Raw genomic sequence first — 27992 nt, 5'->3', positions numbered from 1 at the left:
TTAATGAAATGTACAATATTTTTATTTTAATGAAAATGCACAGATATTCTCCTATGGTTTTCTTTTATAAAAAATACAAATGTTTTTCTTCCACAGATACATACATAACAGCAATATTTTACAAGCCCATCTTTAAAAGAATGGCAACTATACTTTATAATGAGCTACTTTAACATGGTAGCAAATATACACAAGAGGTTGTCTTTAATGTTAAATACTTTTAAATAGACTTTTAAATAGGCAAAAATGCAAACACTGTAAGCAAAACAGATTTGCAAGAGAAACACAGCTATATCATAGGAAATTACTGCAGACAAAATGTAGGACATTCATGCAAAAGCTTTTCGAGAGTCTTCGGCTGGCAGGCCTAACAAATAGCAAATAAGGCAGACCAATCTGATCAGCAGCAATGGAAACGTGTAAAAAATGTATAACATGGTTGTTAGGTATCAAGTCATTGATGTCCATGCTCAATTCAGCCAAGAATCTAGAGCCACAAGTAGAAATGTTCAAGTAGTGGCAAGTAAAGATATCATAGTCCATTTTTGACAAAAGAAAACATGGTAAATATAGAAGGTCCTTGTATCACAAACGATGGTGCTTTAGTTGTGGTTGGAAAAGTAACATGTTTAAGAGTCATCATCAGTTTTTATGACATGGAAGAGGGTGACATTAAATATTACCTGGTGTCCATTATTCCAGGCATACAATGCTCTCTCTCTGGCGTTGTATTCAAGCATGGAGATATGAAAGTACTGGTTGTGGAAAGGAATGTCTATGTATTCGTAACTTGAAGTCTTTGTAGAGTAAGCATAGTAAACCTTTGCTCCCGACAGGTGAGAGTTAGTGATATAGAGCGTCCCACAGATCATGAATGATTCACCCGCATTCCTTTTAGAGTATTCGGTGTTCCAAGTCTTCAGAACGTGCAGGGTGTCAGGGTCAATCTGGGAGACGACGACATTTCCAGCATTTTGATTGGTCGCATACACAACCCACATTCCTAGTTCGTCAGCCATGACATCGATGTCGGAGAATCCCCCCCATGTATATGGGTACATGTTGTGGAAGCCGGCAAACTCCAAAGCTCGCTGGGCCAGCACACTGCCTGTCTCGAAGCTGTACTTGACGATAATATTGCTTTGGTACTTGTTGTAGTAAAGCGATCCATTGTAGACAATGTGATTGGTTCCCTCCCATTTAAATGGGAGGCTGTAGGTTCGGGAAACCACCCCTGCTACAAAGTCGTCCATTGTCTTGTACTCACGCACAATCTTGCTGTTAGTGTAACTGTCCATATACCAAACCTACATCAGAGAGGATAAAGATAATTGGTAGTAAGAATCAGCTGACATCCGATATCGACAAATATTTCGACAATCAAAAATAAACTATTTCTAACCTCATTTTAAAATAATCATCTTTAAATAACTTATGTGATTCTATAAAATAAAATGCAGAAATGCAGTTAAAAAATGAGCAATTCAGAAACATTATTACTATACTATAGTTTAGATACAATCAAAACCCACTTCAATCAGTCCCATCTTTAACTGTTGTGACTATACCTACTCTGAAAACTTCACACAGATATTGTAGTGTACACACGACACAGCCCTCAGGAAGCACTTCCCTGCTTTCATAACTCACCCTGTTGTTTCTGGTTGATGCTATAGGGTCAGTCATCCATGCCCCAAACCGGGTTCCAGATGTCTTTATTGTATCAGGTCCAGTGATTTTCATTAATTTCCCACACGCTGTTAATAAAGAAATGCAGCGATAAGATGTGCTGTGGTGGTTTTCGTCTCTAACTAGATTTCTCAAGCCAATTTCATGCCTGTGCCACCAGAGAGTGTGCCCTCTGTGCATACTAAGATAGCACTGGCAGTGAGCTGCTTTATTTAACTTGAAGCATAATAGTGCAACTGCTGTTTGTAGTTACAGTCATCACACCTTTCTCATGCCTAGCCCATATTATTTCCTTTAATGTCCCTAAAAACTATGTATATACAGACCTCACATATCATAACATCAAAGTCTTTAGTTACAAGCTGCATGTTTTTGTAAACTACAAAACATTTGATTTAGCACAATTAGCAAAGAAGTTTTTTACAATAAATACTTTAATTACAATAAGATGAACATGTACCTTTCATACAAACACTACCAGTGCCACCAATCTACAGCATTCATAAAAACTATCAATTATAAAATATAAGATTTAACATATTGGTGATTTGAGGCAAACATGTTATTGTGTGGGATGTAAGGGCAACACAACAAAGAAAAGCATTACAACAACAGAAAGCTCACTTCTAAAAGTAACCTGCTGTACATAGGAGCAGTTTAATGAACCACACTTGTTAGCGGATTATCAAAAAACAAAAGAAAGCCAGGCTATGAGGGTATTTCTAAGATCTTCTTCTCTCTTAGGGTTATTTTCCTAAGCTGCAGCAAAACAACAGTATACAACGAGGACAAAAAGACTGACAGTGATGTTGATGTTACACTTTATGACCTGCAAATACTATTGTATTTCCACTTGCGCTTGTACTATTTATTCATCACTACCAATGCCAGTACAATCTCCAATAAGACAACAGAAAAATACTGCACACTCGCACATGCAGTGCACACTTACTTAGTTTGCCCATACAGCTGCGGAGCCGGCTGTCCAGTCGCAGGACTCGCTGATAGAGCTCATCGTAGTCAAAGGCCCCAAGCTCCTCCTGGATGTTTGTCAGCACCGCTGAGAGGTTCTTGATCTCCTCCTTGAACTGGGAAATGAGTGCAGCATCCATCTTGTACTGCTCCAGTACAGGGATCAGCGGCGTCAGTTCGTCCATCTTGTCCTTAATATCCTGCGGAAGTGACAAGGGGCAGCAGACGAAATGGAAAACAGAGAGAGGTGGGAGAATGTGGATATGTGTGATAGTCAGGGACAAACACAAGTACAGTTTGTTTGACAGAGGGGCAAGCCCTGCATCAGTACATGGACCACTGGTAAGTGGTTAGGAATCATATACGTATCCCTTGTTCTTCCAGTACTCCATGTTATATGAAGTCTAAAGTGACTGGTATTAGTCATCATGACAAAACAGACAGATATTCTCTCTGCTGTAGGAAGCACCTTATGGAGCTAATGATCCCTTCATTCATCCATGCATTTTACCTTTCAGTTTGTTGGAAACCATATATTAATCCACCATGAAAGTCAACTAATGGTTCCTACTATTTATGTGTTTGACTACAATTTCCATATGACTAGTGCAGTGCCTGCTCAAAACTCTTGTTCCTCGTCGTTCTGTACCTCTCTTCCTTGAAATAAAATCAATTTAACTAAAATGTGAGTTTAGTAAAAAAAAAGAAAAGAAACAAACAAACATGTAACAGCATTTGTAAAATGTCGGATTAAACATTTCAGATAAATATAGGAAAGCTAAATAGAAAAGATCAATTGAACATTTGATTAAACCAGGCCGTGATTAAGCGAGGGTGAAGAATACCTGGAAGTTTCTGGCTATGATGGATTTCCTGTCATCCTCAATCTGTCTGAACTTGGTCCTCAGGCCTTTCATCTGGTTTTCCATCTTCATGACATATTGGAAATCCCTCTGAGTTCGCAGGTTCAGCACCTCAATAGACTGAGACATGTTTTGCACCTAGAATAAAACAATGATAAATGATGACTCCTAAACAGGGTAACCATTCACAAATTGGACATTTAGCAGTATTGTATTGTGTAGTATAACTCAGCAGGTGAATTAAGGATGTCTTCCCGTTGCTCCTTCTTTCTTTTCACTGCAACTAATTAAAGGCCCTTCGATGGGTGTTCCTAGTGAGCCTGAATATGTGACAGGCTGATTTTGAAAACAAACATGGTAAAGCTTAGCAGCAGCATACCTGTGTTTAATAAAACATATAATAAAACTTGTTCTTTCATAATTCCCCTCTTTAACAGGAGAGTGTGTGTGTGCCTGTGTGTGCATGCTGCACTAGGGTGCTAAATATCCCCCTTGCTTACCTTCTCTAGCAGCTGGCGGAGCTGTCTGCTCTTGGCATCTCTGGAGCACAGGCTCTGTTCTGGTGCCACCACTGTGCAGATACAGCGCCCATCAGCATCCTGGGCCGAGCTGTACACTTGCCAGCCCTCCTTAGGGCCGATAGTCTAATAACACAAACAAATACATATTGGATCGATATTTTAGATGATGTATTGCATAATCATTGAGTTCTATGTGACACTGCTTCTCTTTAGAAAACAGTTTTAAGTAATGCTAAGCATGGCAACAAAGATATGCTGCCAAGGATGCATTCACTTAGAAAAAACCTGGCAGACAACGTCTGTGCTAAGAGTGGTGCGCAGCTCCCATAGACGGTATAAAACATGGATGTAGTCTCCGTGATGTCAACCATAAGTTTCTGAAAAGCTGTTGTGAAGCTCAATGTGGTTGTCATCAGCAGGAGACCCAAACCGTTTTCTGTACCAGGCTGAAAACGCGCTATGCACCTCGCATTTGTAGAGGAGCGCCCTAAACCGATTGTTGGGTCCATTTTGTTTTAGTGTTTCTATAAGTAATGTTTCAGAATTTAAATATAAATTCATCTGTGATGCATATTCATAAGGCATATATTCTAAGGCAGCTTCAGCTTGCAGATGTATAACAGGTGTAAGCTTTGTACTTGAGGGGATATGTTGTTGCTTGTGTTTTGTCTGTGTTAGGGGATCGACAAGTCTTTGATAACAAATTCCTTATGTTTACAGTAAATTGCCACCTTACTAACTACCCAGCCTAAGATTATGATTTCAGGATTGGCTCATACACGACAACAATCTGTGTAGTCATTTTTAGATATGAAACACCTTTTACTCCCACATTAATTCTTTCATAACTGCAGTTCCCTGGCAGATTACATCAGCTGTATAATTAAGCTAACATTATCAGAGCTAGTACGTTCTAGTGTTTTAAGTATGATGGCAGAATATGTCGCTTGGGCTGTGCGAAGTGTGCAACCGCACAGTACATTGCACCTCTAGGGGTCTCCTGCCTGCAATTATGCAGTTAAAAAAACATATATATATATCTTTTTTTGTATTACTTACTCTTCTTGATCCAACCTTCTCCTCTGAGAAGTGCAGCGCCAGAGCACAGTGTTGTTACGCACGACCACTCACTGTTTTTAATTTTTCTAAATTGCTTGAAAATAACACCAGGCTGCATTATAACCATACAGACTTATACAAACATCAAACATGATATTCTGCTTTTTTTATGAAGGAGACGTCTGGTTACCAGGACTCTTAGCCTCTTTTCAAAATGTCCATTTAGGCAAATGTAGCGGTTCATATTTTTTCCTTGAACACATCGCAGTGCAAAGGCTGTTGTGTAACATTAATTACTAAAATATGTGACAATGTACAAAGTTAGAAACATTCGAATTATTGCTAAAATAGCGTAGGTCGGATATAATCATAAAACGCTTTCACCAAATTGTTTTATTTCCTTGTTTCTATGGTTATTATAGTATTCATATTTATTATAGTAACTACCTGACTCCATCTGCAGATTTGTGGTAATGTGTGTGTGTGCATGTCGTGACATTTCCTGAGGTAACGATTTCCATTTGCTGAGCTGTCGTTAGCACATTAAATTGTGATTATTACAGTTGTTTCAGAGCTATGAGACTATTAGATTTACTGAGAGTATTCAATCATTTTTGCCACACCTGCTTTCACCCAGCCCTATGGCACATTGTGCCGCTGCACATACATGAACCATAATATAAGGCAAAGGTGTCAAACATGTGGCTTTGCAAAGTGTAAAAATTTGTTGTTTTGATCATAAAGTAAAATACTGTTCCAGATACCTGTGACAAAATGTGTTGTGTCTTTGTAGATATACTGTGACCTGTAAGTTGTAATGCACATGTGTAAATGATAAACTGTAATAATATTGTTAAAATTGCACCTTTATTTCTTAAGATATTTCAGGTTGTTCATAATGTTTTGTAAAAAGATCAAATTTGAACATTTTCAGAATGTACTTGTACTTTTTTGCACTAAAACGAAGGGAAAAGTTGTGAGTTGTTGTTATTTACAGATTATTATGCTATGATGTTACTGGTCCGGCCCACTTGAGATCAAATTGTGCTGCATGTGGCCCCTGAACTAAAATGAGTTTGACACCCCTGATATAAGGTGACCATGGAGCTCACATAGTTTGTCTTTCCTCTAGGAATTATGAATTCAGGCTTGATCTATTATTCCATCAACACTGATAAATATGATGATGGATAATAGGTCAGTAGTGTTTAGCCAATGTGTGTTTGAACGAGAGAGATACAATGTTAGCAGTGAAGATGTCTAGTGGCAGTAACTGCAGGCTACAGTGTGGGTTACCCATGAATAAACACTTTAGCTCCTCAATAACTAAGATGTTCCAGTGTCTTGCTTCCCAGCTGCTGGGCAAAAGTAAAGAGGGAGTCTGCGGGAGGACAAACTGGTCTCTTGACAGATCCACAGACAGCACATTCTGCTTCCCCTAGGTTTCAAAATGTAGATACAAATATTTAATCATTCATTGTTCATTGATAAGGTGGATGTAGCTGCTGTAGCGGGTTTGGTTCAGTTAAGTTTGGATGACTTGCCACTCGCGCAGCTCCAGCTCAGCATGTGCAGCAGGAAGCCACAGGGAGCAAGATGCCTGAATATGGATGAATTAATATCAATTCTGAATATGAACAAATCATCACAGTTCGATTCAGTTAAAATTACCTTTAGCCTATAGGGGTAGTCCATAAAATGACAACCCCCCCAACGATATCATCGTCCATGTTTCACTGTGGACATCGTCATACAGGACTGTCTCAGAAAATTAGAATATTGTGATAAAGTTATCTTTATATAACATAGTGACATAGAAGCAGGACAATAACGTACACTGTCAATAGAACCTTTCAATTCAAAGAACATAATAATGAACCTTTGAATTTTGAATGAATACAAATTGCCGCCTAGGGTTGGGCGATGTCTGCCGAATTGACATACAGGACTGTCTCAGAAAATTAGAATATTGTGATAAAGTTCTTTATTTTCTGTAATGCAATTAAAAAAACAAAAATGTCATGCATTCTGGATTCATTACAAATCAACTGAAATATTGCAAGCCTTTTATTATTTTAATATTGCTGATTATGGCTTACAGCTTAAGAAAACTCAAAAATCCTATCTCAAAAAATTAGAATAGTTCCTCAGACCAAGTAAAAAAAAAGATTTATAACAGCAAAACAAAATCAAACATTTGAAAATGTCCATTAATGCACTCAGTACTTGGTTGGGAATCCTTTTGCACGGATTACTGCATCAATGCGGCGTGGCATGGAGGCAATCAGCCTGTGGCATTGCTGAGGTGTTATGGATGCCCAGGATGCTTCAATAGCGGCCTTTAGCTCATTAGCATTGTTGGGTCTGGTGTCTTTCAGCTTCTTCTTCACAATACCCCACATATTCTCTATGGGGTTCAGGTCAGGGGAATTGGCAGGCCAATCGAGGACAGTAATGCCATGGTCAGTACAACAGTTACTGGTGGTTTTGGCACTGTGGGCAGGATGCCAGATCATGCTGGGAAATGAATTCCTCATCTCCATAGAGCTTTTCAGCAGACGGAAGCATGTAGTGCTCTAAAATCTCTTGGTACACAGCTGCATTTACTCTGGGCTTGATGAAACACAGTGGACCAACACCAGCAGCTGACATGGCTCCCCAAACCATCGCTGACTGTGGGAACTTCACACTGGATTTCAAGCAACTTGGATTTTGCTCCTCTCCAGCCTTTCTCCAGACTCTGGCGCCTTGACTTCCAAATGAAATACAAAACTTGCTTTCGTCTGAAAAGAGGACTTTGGACCACTCTGCAACTGTCCAGTGCTTCTTTTCCATAGCCCAAGTCAGACGCTTCTTCCGTTGTCTTGAGTTCAGAAGTGGCTTGACCATGGGAATACGGCTATTGTAGCCCATTTCCCGGACACGTCTGTGAACAGTGGCTTTTGATACCTGGACTCCAGCTTCAGTCCACTGTCTTTGAAGCTCCCCCAAATTCTGGAAGCGACTCTTCTTCACAATGCTGTTAAGGCTGCGGTCATCTCTCTTGGTTGTGCAGCGTTTCCTGCCACATTTCCCCCTTCCAACAGACTTTTTGTGGATGTGCTTTGAAACTGCACTCTGTGAACAGCTTGCTCTTTGAGACATTTCTTTTTGTGTCTTACCCTCCTGATGGAGGGTGTCAATGATGGTCCTCTGGACAGCAGTCAGATCAGCAGTCTTCCCCATACTTGTGATTTAGTTTACTGAACCAAGCTGAGTGTTTTTCAAGGCTCAGGAAACCCTTGCAGGTGTTTCGAGTTAATTAGACGATTCAAGTGATTCGTTGAACACCCTACTAGTATACTTTTTCATGATATTCTAATATTTAGAGATAGGATATTTGAGTTTTCTTAAGCTGTATGCCATAATCAGCAATATTAAAATAATAAAAGGCTTGCAATATTTCAGTTGATTTGTAATGAATCCAGAATGTATGACATTTTTGTATTACAGAAAATAAAGAACTTTATCACAATATTCTAATTTTCTGAGACAGTCCTGTATGTCAATTCGGCAGACATCGCCCAACCCTAGGCGGCAATTTGTATTCATTCAAAATTCAAAGGTTCATTATTATGTTCTTTGAATTGAAAGGTTCTATTGACAGTGTACGTTATTGTCCTGCTTCTATGTCACTATGTTATATAAAGATAATGCACAACATATTGCCATTCAGAATGAAGTATTTTCCATTGACATAAATCAGTGCACTTACAAGTAAGTGTTGTAATACTTTGAAAACTGAAAACATGAACTTTGAGTAAGTAAGTACTTTTTCCTCAATTATTTATAGGACCTGTGGCCATGCACTCTCTAGCAATGGAGAGATTTAGCTTACGCTTCAATCAAGCAAAAACATCATATAAATATTTATGTACTTTGCCACAAAGGACTCTGCCTGTAAACCCTGTCATCCACTTTAATCCCAGTGACATATCTGAAGCAAAGGAGGCACATTTGGAAGAAGGGGGGTTTATAAACAAACAGAAGAGTTAAAGAGATGTGTATGTAGGAAAATAGTAGCCGAAAGAAACTATGAAAAGAGGACAATGCTGACAAAGAACAAGAAAGATGACGACTGTCAATTAGGGAGGAAGAGATAGAGGCAGAGGAGTAGGTATGCAGGCACATATATCACTCCAGAATGCAAAGGCAAGCATATGATGAGGTGAGGGATAAACAGGGAGGGCCCCAACATGTACTGAGGAATACATTAAGGAATACAGACAAGAAGTCAATTAAAAAACATAGATGCATTAGCAGAACAGTTCATCTCACCAATGCTTACCTTACTGATTAGAAATGACTTACTAATGCAAGACTGCACAGGCATAAGAGAGTGGTTCTATACAAGCACTGAGGGGCAATACTTATTTGATTATAGCAAACTATAACTTTATTAGGGATGTCACGTGACAGTACTCGTTTTTCTACAGTAAACAAAAGAAATATATGTTGAACATTGGCAGGAGTAGAGATTGTTAACATTAGCTGTTAGCTGTTGGTAGCCAGTAAAATAGCTGCTATTGACTTGTATTACGGTGTGTTCAAGCTCTATTCAGTAAATGTGAACATTGGGTGAAGGTAAATTAAAAATGTTACCTTGCTAAATTGAGTTTTTTGTAAGAAAGTTGAATAAATATACTTGTTTGAAGGAGATGTTTTCACAGCAATATAAGATAGATATTAAAGAGGAATTATGACCTGTTAAACTTCCTAACAACAAAGAGTATGCAAACGTAATAAAGGAGTTTCACTGGTATTGGTATCGACTACTAATTTTCTGGTGTCGTGACATCCCTAAACTGTATCACACATGAGGAACAACATGTTCTTTGTATTTTACTCATGAAACTGTGCTCTGGTGAGGCGAAGGCTAATTTTTCAATATTTTCTATCTCTCACTACGTTATATAGAACACGATCAGACTCCAAGGCCACAATGGTTTCACAGAGCTGCGCGACAAAGTCTGGTCATTAATCATTCTCACAAAACAGCATCAAGCTGCGCAAAGCTCTCCCCAGCCACCCAGCATAGTTTTGCTCTCAACACAGGCATCACATACACACACAAACACATACACACACTTGCATGAGTGGTTACATACAGTGTGTACTGCACACAGTCTCTCTCTCTCTGTATTATAATTCTTTCTACACTCTTTAAATATTAAGGAACTTCACTGTATAACAAGAAAACTGTTCATTTTTAAACTTCAACTTAAAACTGATATAAAGCTATTTTTTTACATCTTAATATGTCTGCTAGTAGCCTGAGGAGTTAACATGAATAGCTTTTTTTAGGATGACATTATGCTGTGCTCTACAGTCTAGAAACAAACATATATAAACACTTAATACAATACAACAGTACGATATGATACAACATTATCCCAAATGATGGCCTGTTAAATTATCATAGAATTGCCTCTTCACCTCTGTGATCTAATAATAATAATAATCTCCAGACAGGTCGCATTTGTCACTTCATCAGAATCCATCATAGTGTTTATGTCATGGCATCCACCCAACAGCCAACAGGGTTATCTTATATTACCTGTTATTTGAAAAACAGGCGTCTATTATTCAAGGATTGCAATATAACTGACTGAATGAAGGACAGTCCAGTAGCAACTAATAATGAATGATCATGACTTTATTACCTTTATTGCTGCACACAATGTCAGTGTCTTCTCGTCTCTATTAATTAATGTTGGACTTTTATGAGGCAACCTGATTGAACTGTGAATTAGTCCTCAAGAGTCAAGAGGGACATTTACAGTACTCTATAACATGACTGTATCTGTCATCTGGCCAACAAGGAGTAACCAAATGAAGAAAAAGGAATTGTCATGGAAAAATGTATCCGACATATAAGTGCAATTTGTAGCACATGCTCTAAAGAAATAGGCGGCCGCATTTCTCTTCTACTACTGGGTCCATACAATCTAAATCCAAACAAGCTGCAAGCAGTAATACAGGGATCAAAGCCATCGGTCCGTTCCAAAAGGGCACTGCACTAGTAAATACCAATAAGGGCTAAAACTTGCAAATGCCCTCTTGATTAGAAGTTCCAAAATAGAGCTGACAAAAACAAAACACCAAGACCAAATTGAAAAACAAGCCTCAGCTATGTCATCCTTTTGGGTTGAATTACATCCTCACCCCAGCCAAGTGTCACAGTTCTGTTCCTTTAAGGCTTGCTTGCCCAGTAGTGTGCCACTCACCTCACTCACCTGCTACTGGTTAGGCTAGTACAGGTGAAGTTGAAACTAATCCCCGACTTGTCTAAATGGAATATGAGTTGTGATGTATCTTCACGACCCTCCACAGTATCTGCTTGGAAGAATTCTGGCCCTTGAACGGATGTAGTTGATGACCTGACCTGTAATGTGTGCAGACGAATGCTGATCATAAGAAGGGAAGTGGTCTAATGTTAAACACAACTTCTTAATGCCTGCTAGTGTTATTAAAGGCTCCTGGGCTACAGAAACATCCAGAGACACTTGGTTAGAAATATTTAACGTTGCCACAAATAACAGTGTCAAACAAACAGCTGATTTTAGAGTTATCCCTTTGTGTTTCCAAAGACCACGAGAACAATGGAACAATGTGATCCACTATCAGTGCAAACTCTATGAATTGCCTATGTCCTGACGTCACAGCTATTGTATGTTTAAAGTCAATAATGTCACTTGGCAGAAAGATCCTTTTCACAGATATAGACTTGAAGCCTTAGAGGAAAGTGGTTTGTTTCAGGCCAAAGAAGAGGGCTCAGAGGAGAGAGCTCAAAGGAGAGGGCTCAGAGGAGAGAGCTCAAAGGAGAGGGCTCAGAGGACAGCAGAGGGAGCGTCTCCAAAAGCAGGTGCTGCAATACTCAGTGTCCAGGCCTCCCCCTTATCATCCCCGGCCTAAACCTCTATATCATAACATAACATCATACATTAGTCCTACTTCTGTGTTGCTAATATCAAATCTAATTCTATTGAGCAGTTAATTTTTAAATTATTGAAACTCTCCTCTTAATTTTTTTAAGTAGAGAAGATTTATGTTCTTTGATTGTTGTGATTTGGAGTTTTTTGATGGAAGATAGTTTCGCTCTTTGTTCTTATTGGCGCGCCACCTTTGGCTGCATGTTGTATCTTTATTAGGCCAGCCCTTTCTTGTCTGCCCCTAATGTGTAATGAACAACAGGAATTGTTTTTCAATTCAGGCTCCTCATATTTAGCTTAGCTCTCTTGTCTCTCACACTTTCAACCTTGTGATCTGGAACTCATTATGCAGACTACCAATTATTGCAGGCGTTGGTTTCATGGTTACACTACAATGGGCTCTGTCCTTCATGCTGCTAAGACTCTGCACCTGAACCCATTGGCTGAACTAAAAACATGACATCTGCATTCAGATACTTAAAAGCTCACATCAGCACCAGCTGTGGGCTTGCCAGACTTTGAACTGCCTTTTTATCTTTTTGTGAAAGAGACTAACAGCTTCATCTTGGGCATCTTGTTTTAGGAACATGGCTCTCATTGCTGCCCGGTGGCTTTCTGTTCTTCTAAGCTGCCTCCTGTAATGTAGAGGATGCAAGCATCCAAAGAGCTGTTGCAGCAATGACTATTCTAATTGAGAAATCAGCCCCCGTTGTTTTGGGCTCAAATTGTCAGGTCTTTGCTCCTTTATTGCAAATTCACATCACTTCTCCTACCCATCACATAACAGCTGCACGTAGATCCGGCTACAACGCAACTATTCTCTCAAACTCTAACATTTTGGTTCCTAGAACCTCCCATTTGAGCCCAGCTACATTGCTCCCATTGATTTATATTGATAATGAGGTAATTCCACACAACTGTGAAACAGTCACCCTGGTCAGAGTTGATACAAACCCCCATTCCAAATTTTGATTGGATTTTCTTTTGTGATGGTTTAGCCATGACATCCTCAGACACCCCACATCTTTCAGTTTGAGCTGTAACTACTGAAACAGGTGTAGTGGAGATGTATGCTTTGCCTCCTAATAAACGCAGGAACATCTGTATCATCTTGGATCATTCGGTAGAAACATGCAAAGACAAGAGTGCACCTAGAAAGCATAAAGAATAATTTAAATGAATTCCTCCCTATATATGATTCATGCTCTGCATACAGGAATCCTGCCAATTACACACCTAATTTAATCTCTTTTCTGTTTGTTATTCTGTCATCAACACGTATTTTAATTTGACTACTTCACACATAACATTATCTTTGTCCTCATCAACCTTTATGTGTGATTGAGGCAAAGACGTTGGGGGTTGATGAGGCAGAGAAAGTGAGTGGATAGGTCAATATGGGTAATATGGTTAAGATTGAAGGTTGGAGACGTGGCTGTGAGCCATTTACGATTTAGAGTTTTGAAAACACTGGTGAAAGAGGAGGAATATTAGGTTGTTTTGCTTACTGCTTTAATCTTTTTAAGATCATTATTCAGTTCTGTCCTCTGGTCCTTAGCCTTGAATTATTTTTCCATCAATGTTTACACCAATTTTGGAGAAAAATGTTTATATTCTGAGGATGTTTAAAATGCCTTGATTTATATACTTTAGAATATTGTCTGTGAATCTGTTTTAGCCACTGCCAACGCACTGTCTGCACTGTAAACAAATCTGAGTGAAGCCTTGGTCTATTGATCAAATTGTTTTTTGCCAGTCTCATAATGGCTGATTCCATTTGCTATATGAGTCTGGCAATGTGAGGAGCTCCCCAGAGGTATACCACAGGTGAGAAGCTGGCGCTGAAAATTAAACGATTGTTGCGGGCAGTGGCAGAAATCAATCTGTTATAAATACAGTCTAGATAAATAGCCTGAGTTATCCAACTCCCTCACCAGCATCAGCTGGAGCTGCAGAGAGGCAACAAATGGACACAACTAATCTATTTCTAAAAAGCCATTTTCATTGTTTTGTCACTGGAGTGTAACATCTGGAAGAGGGACTATATGAAGATTACTCTGAGCTCCCAGAAGTCACACATGCCTTTACAACTTTAGTCTTTGTCACTACTGGTTATGTGTCCATTATTTTTCAGAATTGTCAAATCATTTCTCTTCACTGCATTGATGTCTCGCTTGATTTGTCTGGTCGGTTACCAGACGGGCTAAACACCAGTGTCAGGAATGTGTCCTGTATCTACTTTGCTTTGCATCAACCTGTTTTTAAACTTTAAAAAAGCCCTGTTGATACAGTACATGTAGAAACAAATCCAGGTAGCAGTGATGCCAATACAACTAAATCTCATATCACAGTAATGCTGCCGTCCTGCCTGCCACAAGACAGAGACCTAAACAGATGCTATCTATCCACTCATCTATCAACTTGTCCAAACAAAAAGCCGCCAGGGTATTGGAGGCAAGTCAAGTGGAATGCGCATGTCAGTACTGTAATTGATGATCATACTGCTTAAATTAGTTAACATTTTAGCTCTAATGGCAGAGGAAGATGAACTTGCATGTGCAGCCAGCTCTGTAGCCAGACTGATGCAGACATTTAAGACAGCTATGACAAATGGTAACACCCCTAAACATAGCAGCAACAGCAATCCTGGCAACTGTAATCCTGAGACCAAAGTGGTTCAAGTAAAATAGTGACAAAGAGATAACCCATACTAGGGAGGGATAGAGGGAAGGGAAAAAGAAAAGGCTATCTTTTCTCTTAGATGTGACTGTGATGAAAAGCGTGCGGGGAGATTAATTTCCTAGAGGTGTGCCACCTTTTTGTCCATTTTGACCTAAGAGTAGTGAAGATTGAAGAGCTCATTTTGCAGGAACTTGGCACATTCTGCCCCACACAGTCTCTGTATGAGCTGGAGCTTTATCTTGTTCGCACCCTTGTGCTTCTTCTCTAGGGTGTGCTTCAGTGAGTCTTCTGGCTGAACAAGACCTGTCAGTCATAAGCACTACGGAGGATGATAATGAAACAGTCGTCAAATATCGGTGGAGGAAAGCCAATGGACATCTCCAGGCCACACTGAATGGCACATGCAGATACACAAGCAGAATACTAAGCAGCAGTGACTGTAACATAAACATAAAAGTTATTTCTCAATATGGTGAAGTAAAGTCAAGTTGAAGATGTCTCAAATTAGGATGGGATTAATCAATGTAGCCAAAGTTAAAACATAGGATTGCTAAAATAAGACTGGTGTATTTGATTTAAAAAAATTAAGCATCTTAAGCAATACTATTTTGGGATAGGTATTACCAGAGGAAGCACTGTAATTGGAATTTGTACTTATTATGTTAGTAATTCTAGTTGAGCAGTCTGCTGGGATACGAACCTTAATTGATGCCCAAAACCAAATCTGTGTCATCAACTTGCACTTGTCTTGGCAGCTTCTCAAGGTAAGTGTTTGTAAAGTAAGAGTATACTAATTAGTATTGCATAAGAAACTCTCAACATTTTTTTTGAATCTTGGAGAAGGACATTCCTGCCATATTAATGTCACAGAATCTGCAGACTTTAAAACATTGCAGTAAAGTTAGTTCTCCTCATTATTCCTTGCTCTTTAGCAACCTTTGAATTTTCTCCTAATTATACTCCACAGTAGTGTCAGTATATTGGGATATTGAAGCACTCCATTCTGATGTAGAAGCAGAAGAGTGTGTCGAAAATAAGATTGTGAATAACTTAAGGATGTATGTGTTCACTGGTTTGGTACCGGCAGGATAATATGCAGTAATTTAAATGATAGGATCTAGTAGGGTCAGAATGCTGCTTTAATCTCTTAGATATCATATAATTAGTATGTTCAGTTCATTCCACGAGGTTCTATGAAATTATATTGCAATTTATTTTCTGCAACTACTTTCCTTAAATGTACTTGCTATCTCTTACGTCGGTTAGTGATTTGTCAATTAGATCGGTCATATTTCCTCTTGTACATTAGAGTGTGTGCAGAGTTGTGAGTTAAGAATGAAGCAGCTTTTTTGATTTTGAAGAACTGACACCAAAACCTGATGTTTACAATTGGGTAGTGACCTTTAGTGTAAAGTAGCTGTATTGGAAATCTATATTTAAACCTTCACTTAACACCTCCCCCGAACAGTGATTGCCCAATCATAGCAACCGCAACAGGCACAGTCTGTCAAGCTTTGGATTTCTTGGTGTCTTTTTTTTCTAGCCTGAAAACCTAGTGGTAAAGCAAAGATACAAGAAGGAAAGTGTAAGGAATGGATAACATGGTCTATCTATTTTTTTGCTTTTATGTTGGCTGCAATTGTTAGAATGCCTGGTTTAGTATCTTAGTACCTACAGGATGTAGCTAAGTGGCAATTGTATGATAAACACTGCTCATAGCATCCTGTGCACTCACATTTTGAGTGATGGAAACGTAAGTAGATTTCAATACTAGCGAAGAGAACAACAAAGTTCTAGTTTTGAGTGGCATCTATACCACACCCCCTGGCTAACCAGAAAAAATGACAAGCTGATGTAGTTTGTCGTTTTCTTCTTACAATAAACTACTTCACTGTCACGTCAAATGATGGCATTGGACGCAGGAAGTACAACAGATTTTGCAGCAGGAGAACTCCACATGGCCAATAAAGCATCCGCTGAGGAACTTATTGCTTCAATCAACTACATTTACCGTCAACACTGATTGGACACCCACAGGAAATGTGGAACAGTTCTCTTTTTAGGTAACACATATCAAACTAAACTCTGCTCTAGTACTTCAACATCATTCTAGAACTGCCTCTCTTTTTAAAGCTACTTAATAAGTTATTTTCCGTTTTATCTTCGCTAGTACAGAATTAACAAGCATAGCCCATTATCATCTCTCTGGTTGATTGAGTACAGTATACATTTATTGAGACCACAAATGTCTTCTATTCCTCTCAAGTCCAGCCTTTCAGCTCTCCTTCAGTGATATGCATGTAATATAAATACTGCTCGGCTGTAATTACAGTAATCATAAGGGCAACAGAGAGAGAGGGTCGGTAACTATTCCCCTGGTAGTTTCAACATCATGTCTCAACTCCTTTAATTATTGCTTAGACTATTATTAAAGGAAATGCATTCACCCAGAGGAGTGAACAAGAGCTTAAAACAAGGGAAAGTCACTTTAAAGACTGATAGTCATCATATATGAAAAGAGAGCTATTTTAAGCATTTCATAATTATACATATTAACACTACCCCTGCTAATGTATCTCTTTTTAGATAGAATAGTATGCTATATGGTGTAGGGCAAGGCAAGAGCAGAATATTGTTGAGGGGTAACTGGTGCTTATCTGTAACTGTCATTACTTAGACATCGTATTACTAATCAACAAGATGAATTAACATGCCTGACGAACATAAGTTCAATTGAAATATTCTTAAAATGTCCCTGCCCCACATACCTAACAACTGACACATCCTAAAGCACACATTCAAAGAAAGTGACAGAAACTCATTACAACCTCACACAAACTCAAACAGTCTACCATCTCTCTAAGTCCGAGCAGAAAGCGCCATATATTTACCCTGCAGCTGGTATAAACAATTCACATCCATCATCTGTAGATTTTCTTTATTTCCAGCCCATCAGCTCTGACAAACACCCTCCCTGTTTCCAACATGAAACATACAGCGTCACATCTAATGACTTAGAGTCTTGGCTGTTTGCTTTGTTTGTGTTGACATCGATTCTATATATTAACAGGGTGTCATCTTTAATTTGGCCCCTGGTAGAAACAATGATGAGAAATATGAAATGGTTGTGCATGTGTAGGTGTGTGCCCACACCATCTCTCTCTTTTAATATGACCAGACAAATGTTCCTACCAAGCCTGAGTGTATCATCTACATAACTGCTAATGCAAGATGAAAAAGGATTTCAAACAAGTCGCTCCAACATTAGATTTCCACAACCTTTGCAGCTTGTGATCACAATTCAGATCATGTTGATCACACATGATCAAAACCTGAAACCTTCCAACAGAAGATGAGGACTGAAAAATGTCATTTGTGTACATCGGCAAAACTGGCATTTACATAGTGTAGAATGTCCACACTCAGGCACTGTTCACTTTAAAATGTTGTATGTTTGTAATTGTTATCTCTGAAGAAAACAATAAAATAAAATTTTAAACAACCAAAACCAAAACTGACATTTACATTACAAGTAGACTAGACTGTGTCAATGGGACTACATGTATGATTGCTTTGGACAAGTGCCCACACTAAGCTCCCTCCCACTGGTGTTGTAAGGAAATTCCCCAAAGAAACTGCTCCACGTTATTTAAAGTTACTCTAGTTTTGTTCAACGCAGCCATGCACATCAATTGGTGTTTATCCACCATGGGGTAAATTTATTCAAAAAGAATGAAGGTTTTCTAGGCACCTGTTTGCTGTTACTAACCAGATTACTTCATGTCCTAAGGAACAACAAGGCACTATTAAGCACAAAAGCCATGTCCTGCCAATACATGATCAGTTTTAGCATAGTCTCCATCTATCTACTTCTTCATTTCATCCTTTAAACAACACTATCAGTTGCAAATGTCAAGTCATGACTGCTAGTGTTACTCAATTTCAAATGTAGCTTAAATGATACTATGCTACAAAAGAATAGTATCCTATGTAAGACTGGAATTACTAGATCATAAAACATAGTTACAATGAAAGATAATCTCGAAAAAACATGAAATATAACTTACATAAAATCAATGCAATCTAACCTAAAATCTCAAAATTTATTTTTAGCCATCAGCTGTGACGACTAAGGAAAGATATGTTTCGTGAATTTTAAGTGGCTGATTGAATGCGGGCTCCGCTCTGACGTCAGACTCCTGAACTCTATTAAGTCTCTCCTTCTCCTTCAATCAATATGTCCTCCAGGTGCAGGATATAATGTGTAATCATAAAACACAAATTCCAGTCATCATTTTGATCATGATGAGAGTAACACAGTGCCAGTTAGCAGACACTATGTAATTACCCGGCTGGCAAAGACCATAAGGGAAAACTAAACTATGCAAATATTTCATTTTCTCACAAAGGGTCCTTGGGGACCGGTTGTGTACAATGCAGAGGTAATTTCTGCCAGGATCATGCTACACCACTATGAAGGGGAATCCATACCATTAGCCCTAGCTTTAGTTTATCCACAATAGATCTGGGCTGCAATAGCTTATTTTAAAGTTGCTAAACTGAACCTGTTGGGAAAAAACAAAAGGCAGCCCTAACACATAAACTTAAATGCCAAGAGGTAGAGGCAGCTGGCCCTTACTATAATGAACAAAGCCTTGTGTACATGCTCTGACAGCCTGTGAGTGACAGCTTAATCATTTCCAGTTTAGCGTAACACCATAAAAGGTTTGCCTTTCCAGATAATTTTCAAACACTCAAGCAGAAAGGCCTTTGGGGCCATGCTGGCAATTTGCATGCAGCTCTTGCACCAGCAATATCTCATATTCCTCAATGGCAGCAGTGTATTCAATGATTTAATCAAAACAGATGAAAGATAGAAACTGAACTGAATGATAGTCATCAGAGGTAACCAGAGGCAGCACTGCAAAAACACATTTCTTAAGAAAGAGAATGACACAGAGTAGATATCCAGAGCTCTGTGTTACCGAAAACCTATAGAGCAGGGATACGTAGTGCTGCGATGATTATTGTCACTGCGGGTTAATGTATCAATTACCTGTGCACTGAATTGCTTAACCTATAAGGTGTTAGAAATGACAAAACTGAAGGCATCAAATTGCTTTCCTGTATAAACTACCAGTACAAAAACAAATAACAATCATATATTGAAAATATATATTTTCATATATTGAAATCATATGAAACAGAACAAGCAACAAGTCCCATATTGAAGGGGCTGTAACTAGACATTTGGTATTTCTACTTGTTGACCATAAACTGATTAACAATCAATGTATTTTCTATCTATGGACTATTTGATTAATTGCCTAAGTGTTTCAGGACTAGGAGAGGATCAAGGATCTGAACGCCGTGTATAAAGCAGTATCTGCCATTGGGTGTATTCTTGTCAGCATCACTGCATTCCGCTCAAAAAGGTTTAGACAACTGCATATGAAATGATGGATAACATTTCCTCCTCTACTGTAGGTTGCTGCTAAGCCAGAGAACGTGTGTGGTTAAGTTTCAGCACCAGATAGTGGATAGCTCCACACCCTCTCCATCTAAAGACCCTGAGGAACATATGGATTTCTCCATTAATCATGAGGGACTTTTAGCAGAGTTGTCAACTTTAGTCACGTTTTGTTCGGCTTTTCCTTACTACAAAACTACAAATCATCCATGTATGTATGTGATTCTATTTCACTCAAAATCTTCTCAAGTGTTTAGTACAAAGATAACCCAAATACTGACAGAAACAAGAACGGCAGTATTAAATTAAGACAGCAGAGACTGCCATAGGTGAGGGAAGAAGAGGTCATGTCACTGGGAATCATGCTCCTGCTGAACTATTAGCTATATACAGCACAAATGGAAGCATCTTTAGGTCTTTGGCATCGCCATGACAGAAAACAATCAATAATTTATGCTGAAATTATTGTCTCGCCTAATGCATTTGCTCTCATAATTGCATTATAACCCATTTATTTTACAAACAAATAGGCAAGATGGGTGAATAATAAAAAATGTCAGAAAAAGGAATTGTTGTGTTTCAGCATAAACCCGATATGTTGTAGCCCACATACAATCAACACAATGATATTCAGGGAAAGTAAGATGCTGGTTCAATTTGCTGCTTATTGTATGACTGATGCACCTACTTTGCAAATGTTTTTTGAAATATGGTCAACAAAACTGCATTGAAAATGTGGCAGTTTAATGTTTTCTTGTAAATAGGAAAAACACATTTCCGATTTTAGGAAAAGCACAACAAATACCTACACGAAGGACAAGGGTCTGTTTGTAAATTCGTCAAAGGCTACAGATAAACTATAAGCACTGCATTTCAAAAATGCTATTTTTTTACTTTTATTAAGTCATATTACTTATTTCAGTCACCCTGATTCAGTCATGCGCTGCAGGCATACCCGATTATTCACAGTTTTAATAATAATAATTATTATTATTATGGAAATAAATGCCAGATAGGTGAAATAAACCTATACGGAAGTTGACTGCGTAATGTGAAGCTCCTTAAATAGTGTCTAAATAGTATAGTACTGATAATAAATAAGGGAACATTAAATAATAGGATTTGTGAGTGAAGTTTGGCATGACAGCCTCCGTAAAAGAAACTGGTACGTACCGGGGCGAGGGTTACTGTAAGAAACTAGCCTACGGACTAGTATGTCCTCAAACCCGAGTATAATATCGCCGTTAATAGTGGGCAATACTTAGTCTAAAACAGCGCTCTTATATTAAATAAGTGGCAGCAAGTGATTATATATAATATGAAAAAAGACACTCACCATAGAGGGATATAATCCGAAGATGGTGAGGGAGAGGACGGGATACAGGACGCTCAACAGGACCCGCATGGTTACGGGCTGCGGGCAGCCACTTTTGTCCAAGGTGCAGTCCTTTACCATAGAGCTCCAGTCCTCTTGTTCACCTTACCGCGTCTCGACTGTTGTCAAACCACAGACACAGTGCACCGACGGCGGCACAGGGACCACACGTTCACCGGCATCACACCCACCGCTCCTTGGTGCTCCGACTGAAGGCAGTGCCGAGGGAAAAAGTTTTGAGCGAGGGGGGAAATATTCAAATATTTCAATTCCAGCAGACTGCAGGGGAGGCGCACCATGGATGTGACATCACTGATGCGTTTAGGCGGTTATATCTGTCTGTCTGTCTATATATCTTTCTTTCTTTCTGTTTGTATATCAGGATGTTGATGACCTTAATATTCACCTTCAGATTATGTTAATTTGTTTTACAAAGGGAAAAGAAGGAAGAAAATGCTTTGCTGTTGTTGATTTCAGTGCCCATACATCTTACTAGCCTATGATTCTCCCCTAAATAACTGTAGTGTGTGTATGTGTATGTGTGTGTGTGTGTGTGTGTATACATTTACTGTATACATACAAACATTGATTGCAGAATTGATCCAACAATGCCAAAACAATCCTGACGTAATAACTAGGTTTTGAAGCATGAATACATTTGTTTTGGGTGAATCACTAACTTTTGCAGACATGCAATGGAGTTGAAACAGTTGTGACAATTGAGTTTACTGTTTAGAGAATGTTAAAACTGGACAAAAGGAGCCAAAGTGATTGATCATGTTACAATGGGTATTGCACTGGCAGAGATTCAGACGAGGTGCTTCATGGATATGACCTTGCTCTTCATCTCACTAAAGGCATTAACACACCAAGGTGTGACGAATAGACAACAAAAATGTGAATTACTCGCCTGCGAATATTAGTTGTTTTTTTGTTAAAGGTAAGAATGGAAGGAGTGGATCTGGTATGCACTGCTTTTGTCGAAGTTGAAATGAGTAATAAAGTTTGCCGTTTTGGTTTGGACAACGGAGCCATATAAATATAAACCTGTTCCCCACAACGTGATTGGTTGATGCCTATATTCGAGGTGCAGGGGCTCATAAAGATCTACCTCATTCTGGAAATAAATGATTTTTTGCCGAGAAATATTACATTCTGTGTGAAGTTATTCGTGATGAAAACAACAGTTTGAAAAAAACATTGTCTAATTGATCACATGAAGAAATAAAAAACACCAATGCTGTGTAAGAGAGGTTTTTCCCACTCTATACAATATACTAGCATTCAAGGTCATCTGAAAAAAAAAAGCATACATTAAGGTGTAGCAACAGTAAAACCTCACCACTTCTTCAAAAGGAGAGGGTCTCCACCGAGGGACCCTGGTTCTTTATGACTCTCATTCAGAGCTAGGGCTGAAAGGTTTTTATTTACAAGGCCGACGGGTGGGTTCTGCACACATACCTGCAGATAGTTTCATGAATATCTCATGCCTGAGATATTCATGAAACTATTCATCAGTGGAGCAGCAGTGGGGAGATGAGATGCCAGTGCAGGCTAGTGTGAAGATGCTGCATCTAGAAAAGCAGCGGGTTAATGCCGTGAGATGCTGCTGGCCGTTGTAGTCAGTTGAAGTCTTGATAATCTGCTCATCAACAGGGTGACGCTTTGCTCCAGGGGTTCTCATCTAGTGTCAGGAAGAACAATCTGTCGCAATCTACATCCTCCTCTTATTTTCATAGTACATTTTCAAAGCTTTGAATCTGTTATGATCACAGCAGCAATGCATTTCTCGAGTTCTAGTCTGTAGCTCAGTCAAAATGAAAGTCAGTGAAATGTCTTTCAAAGTACAAAGAAAAGCTCAGTATAGCTTTATGTGCACTTTTTTTTAATCTAATAGATCCTTTTGAGTATTTTGACTTGTAGGAATCACTAGAAATACATGCGTATTAAATTAGACCACTGAAAGATTGTTCTTTTGGTCACCAGGATCATCCATGTGTCCTTGTTGACTTGGATTCTATCTGATAACACCTAGCATAGACTATTGATGTGGAGGGAGTATACTATTGTTACATCAAAATGAGAAATGAGAAGATTGCTAAGAATGTTCACAATGATAATTCGTTTAGTAAAATGTCTCAGAAAGTATTGAATAGGTTGCTATGAAACATGGACTAAGTACAGACTCTTAGTCCTGTTGAATCTCCAAGACAGGTGTTTTTATTTGTAAACCATTAGTCTTCTTTATTTCAATACAACCTGTCACTCAAGTATATACTTTTTAAAATAAAGTTTTTGTGTCAAACAGGAAGCATCCATGTAGAGGAGCAGAGAAATGAATCCTGCTTACATGGAGGTGTGTTGGAGTCTAATTGTTCTGTAGAAATACTTTAAGTTTCCCCTCGAACACTCAGCTTGTGTCTGGTTGCACTCACAAACACCCAACGTTGGTGTGGGAATAGCAGACGTAATTAACCAACTTGGTAACCAAGAGTATGTGAAACTTGGAACTTTCATAACTTGGCAAAATCTTGAAGATGGGTAAGATCCTCTAAACCTTTACATGCAGTAGGTTTGGGGACATATTGTTTCTAAATACTTAAATGAGAAGGATTATTTATTTATTTTTCTTCCTCCATACAGTTTATCTGGTATGTTTTGAGGAGTCTGCTGTTTTAGGTGGCATGCTGTGTTCAGACTGCACCACTGTGTTCCCTCCATGGCAGATAGAAAAATCCCCCTGTCATAGTTTAAAGCAACAGGGAATGAAACTGCTTTTCATTACATCACTTTAAGCCCTGCGTACCAATGAGCTCTACAGAGCCATCCGCAGCCCCATTTGTTTGAAGAAAGAAACTTTGACACTGAAAAGGAAATAGGCTCACATCTGTGTTTGCATGTTATTCAGCCAAGTGTGACCTCTAGTCTTTTGGTTTAAATGATAAAATGAATTAAGGTCAATCTATAAACTAGATTAGTTGGAGTAATTAAAATGAAACGGACCTTCTACTGGAGGCTTATTTCCAAATTCTTCTGGATGACCCTGTTTTTGAACTGCAGGTTCTACTGTTTGTCATGTGTTAACAAATATCTCTTTATAATGCCTCTGCATTATTCACCACTCCATTAGAGGCCATTTATCGGATGGTGTTATTTGTTTTACTAATTAAAAGCCTCCATCTCATCTCTGCTCTCTTACACCTCGAATCAGGTTAGACTGTCTTTCCTTCTCATCTACCTCTTTTCTTGTGTCTTTGGGAGCCATCCGAGTCTTTTGGATTGAGCAAAGACTGTGTGTGAAATATGAAAGAACTGAGAAGTGTATCAATTATTTAAACAGATGTGTATACACAACACCAAATCCTGTGCACACGTGTTAAAATGTTTGCACATGTCTATGTATTTAGTAGATTATCAGACAGTGGTTAAAGGTTATTGCATCACTGAAGGATTAGCATGTGTGTGTGTGTGTGTGTGTGTGTGTGTGTATGTGTGTGTTGTGTGTGTATGTGTGTAAATGAATGTGGTATGTGCATGGCCATCTGCATTAATTTAGTTAATCTAATGAGTAGTCTGGGGAGTATGAATGTGTCATGAGGTGGTCAGTCAGAGTCTTGGCAAACAAGATTTACCAATACTAGGCAGTCGACACAGTGTTGTCTTCCAATGGCTGTGGTCCAAATGATAAAACTCTCTGTAGCATCATCTTAGCATGAAGGACTCTTTATGTTGTAATGTTCTTTTGAGATCATAACTAGTAAGAGCACAGAAAGCTGAATGCAAGCATGAGCAGCAGTCTCTTGTTGTCGCCATAACCTTTATCTCTCCTTCCTCCCCTACACTTAGACAACTTTACACTCCAAAACTTGTCACTTATGTTTATGAGCTGATTGGCACTTTAAAGAATATTTACATATCCCCCGAGGCTGCCAGTATCTGTGAAGAGACTTTGAAGAAGCAAACAGAGACAACGGCCAATAAAAAAACCCTTCTGTTCACTCTTTTTGGCTTGTTCAAGGTGAGGCTGCTAACCTCAACTTAACATAACAGACACTTCAAAGCATGCCACTGAAAAGGTATTTAAGCAGTATGATCTAGGGCATTGACATATTGGTTCACAAATAAAAAGACAGACTGAAAATCTCGAATGAATTTGTTGTATCTGTTTTACGGGAAAACTTTTCCTGAGACTCTGTTAAACTCCCACTGATAGCAATGTCCTATAGGAGGTTAGCTGCTTATTAAAGGAAGGTTTCATTGCAGGTTTTACCAAATATTGTAAAATACCCCGCAAAACACACAAGATTATTTTTCCTGGTCAGCTACCTGAAATTACAACAACTCACAGTGGTGATCATCGACTGTAGGCTATACAAGAAGTAGAATTAGTCAGCAATTGTTTTGAATAATAATATCACCTTGTAGAAGCACATGCTATATGTGAAGATTATTGTGTTATACTGCAGCATTTCAATGTCCAATTACAGTAGATAAATAAAATCGCATTTAATATCAAATTTGCAGACTTTTATTTAGTTTATATGTACAATAATAGTCCAAGATGTAATGTTCACTTTTGAAATGTTCTGTTTTCATCTTGTTCTTCTTTCAACAGTGACAAAAGTGGAACACACACAACTACTACAGAAATAAGCAACCTGACTGTACTGTGCCAAATCCTCAACAAAGCCTGGGAAGGAGCAGGAACAATAACCTAATTTCCCACCAAAGCCCAGTAACAATCAAATCTCTTCTTATTCAAGCATTATTAAAATACAGCTCACCGTCACCAACAGACACACAGAACACTCCTGCAGACAAACGTGACCACTAACCATGTGAAGACACAATCCTCAGTGATGAACCCATAGATAGCTGAAGATGAGCCATCTGGTAACATATGCTGTTACAGGATGGAACTCTTCACCAAATCATGTTATTAAAACAAATACCAGAGCCACTTTCAAGAAAGCATTACATGAGTATTTAATGCAACTAACTGCATGAACAAACAGTAAATGGTTCTTCTGGCATGCTTATTGTTTAGTGTGTAAAGGTTTTAAATCTGTTTCCATTCATTGGCATCATGTTAAGGTATTGTGATGACAGGGATTTTTGTTTGTAATGTGATGTTTGAATGTATATAATTGTTTGTGGTTTCTGTGTCGAACCCCAGAAAGACTAACTGACCTCATGGCATCAGCTAATAGGGATCCTAATAAACTAATCAAACTAAACAATATACAACTCCATATCATTCATCCACCCCATACAGCAGATCCACCTGTCTTAATGTGCAGTGCCATCCCTTTACACATCCCGCCTTAATACTCCCCAAAATGACAATAAATAAATCACTCAGTCACACAGATAAAGTATTTGAAACATCCTCATATCCAGACAGTAATGGGCCCCCGTAGACAGACTGTCTGAAGGCATTAACGAGAACCAGAGGAAAAGCACCCTGGCAATATATTTTGACACTGAAAAAGTGTTTAACAAAGTATAACACTAAAGACTGAGATACAAACAGGGGCGTGTGGGAAAAAACATGTTCCTCAATAAATTCCCTTCAGGTTGTCTCTTCAGATGAGGTCTCATGTTTGCTTTTGGCAAAATACCCAGAGGGGTATTTGAGGCAACCAAAGAAGCACCTGGGGAGCACTTGGACTTTGAGGTGGTTTAATTTGAAGATTGCACTTGAATGGCCCAAGTGCAGCTCTGCTGTGACATGAAGCATGGCAATATTCCGGGAGGGAACATACCCTGGTTAAACGAATGCTTTTAAAGGAGCATTTCAGCACTTAGAGCATAAAGTACCTTTGATTGAACCGCTGCCAAACATTTTTTCTCTGAGTTACATTCTAAAGTTATATGCTGTAGATTATAAATCATGGAACAAAAAGCAAAGCTACCTGTGCTGCAACTGACATTCTTCAAACACCATTTCTGAAACCAACAGATAATACTGAATAAAGCAATAAAACTGGTGCACAGATGCCCATTTTACATCTGCAGTCATTACACACACACACACACATCACCACAGCACTAGCACTGAAAGGCATCAAGGCAACAATGAACAATCATCCCTGCAGAATACTGGGAAAGAAGCACAATTGACCACTGACACTCTGGACGCTACACAAACACAGACAGAATGTTCTGATGACACTAAGTATAACTATGTATATGCATGTGTTTCATATTTTTCATGAGCTTGACAACGTCAACATCCAATTTGTATTAAAAATGTTCCATTATTGCTTACTCTACTTCCCTTTTCCTCTTTTCTCTGTCTTCTCTCTTCCAGAATTGCCTTCATGCCCTTTTGCTCGATTAAAAACAACCTAATGTGCTATTGTTGTGTCGTCCTTCCTCTGTCATTCC

At 38.8% G+C, this 27992-nt stretch overlaps 1 protein-coding gene across 2 annotated transcripts; it reads right to left on the bottom strand.

Annotated features, from left to right (window-relative positions):
• On the bottom strand, positions 1 to 27977 carry olfm3a (olfactomedin 3a). 2 transcript variants are annotated; one of them, XM_029457773.1, is made up of 6 exons: positions 21564 to 21683; positions 4025 to 4168; positions 3507 to 3662; positions 2642 to 2861; positions 1651 to 1757; positions 1 to 1307 (listed from the first exon to the last, which is right to left on the bottom strand). In XM_029457773.1, the coding sequence occupies exons 1-6, from the start codon at positions 21681 to 21683 to the stop codon at positions 630 to 632; spliced, it is 1425 nt and encodes a 474-aa protein (XP_029313633.1). In that variant the 3' UTR covers positions 1 to 629. The 2 variants fall into 2 exon arrangements, with proteins under 2 accessions (XP_029313633.1, XP_029313634.1); XM_029457774.1 differs by lacking the exon at positions 21564 to 21683 and adding an exon at positions 27874 to 27977 and having other exon boundaries at positions 630 to 1307.
• Between the last annotated feature and the right edge of the window lie 15 nt (positions 27978 to 27992).

This window comes from Cottoperca gobio, chromosome 20 (assembly GCF_900634415.1).
Source record: "Cottoperca gobio chromosome 20, fCotGob3.1, whole genome shotgun sequence".
In the NCBI taxonomy this organism is placed as follows: Eukaryota; Metazoa; Chordata; class Actinopteri; order Perciformes; family Bovichtidae; genus Cottoperca; species Cottoperca gobio.
The sequence above is the reverse complement of the archived record's forward strand: the minus strand, read 5'-3'. Positions and strand labels throughout refer to the sequence as shown.

What these genes read in the sequence shown, in the direction of transcription:
- olfm3a (XM_029457773.1), bottom strand. Translation starts at nt 21,683, where the DNA reads ATGGTAAAGGACTGCACCTTGGACAAAAGTGGCTGCCCGCAGCCCGTA. An exon ending in TCCGCCAGCTGCTAGAGAAG is followed by an intron (nt 3,663 to 4,024) that starts GTAAGCAAGGGG and finishes GTTTTATTCTAG; the next exon opens with GTGCAAAACATGTCTCAGTC. An exon ending in CAGCTGTATGGGCAAACTAA is followed by an intron (nt 1,758 to 2,641) that starts GTAAGTGTGCAC and finishes CTTTATTAACAG; the next exon opens with CGTGTGGGAAATTAATGAAA.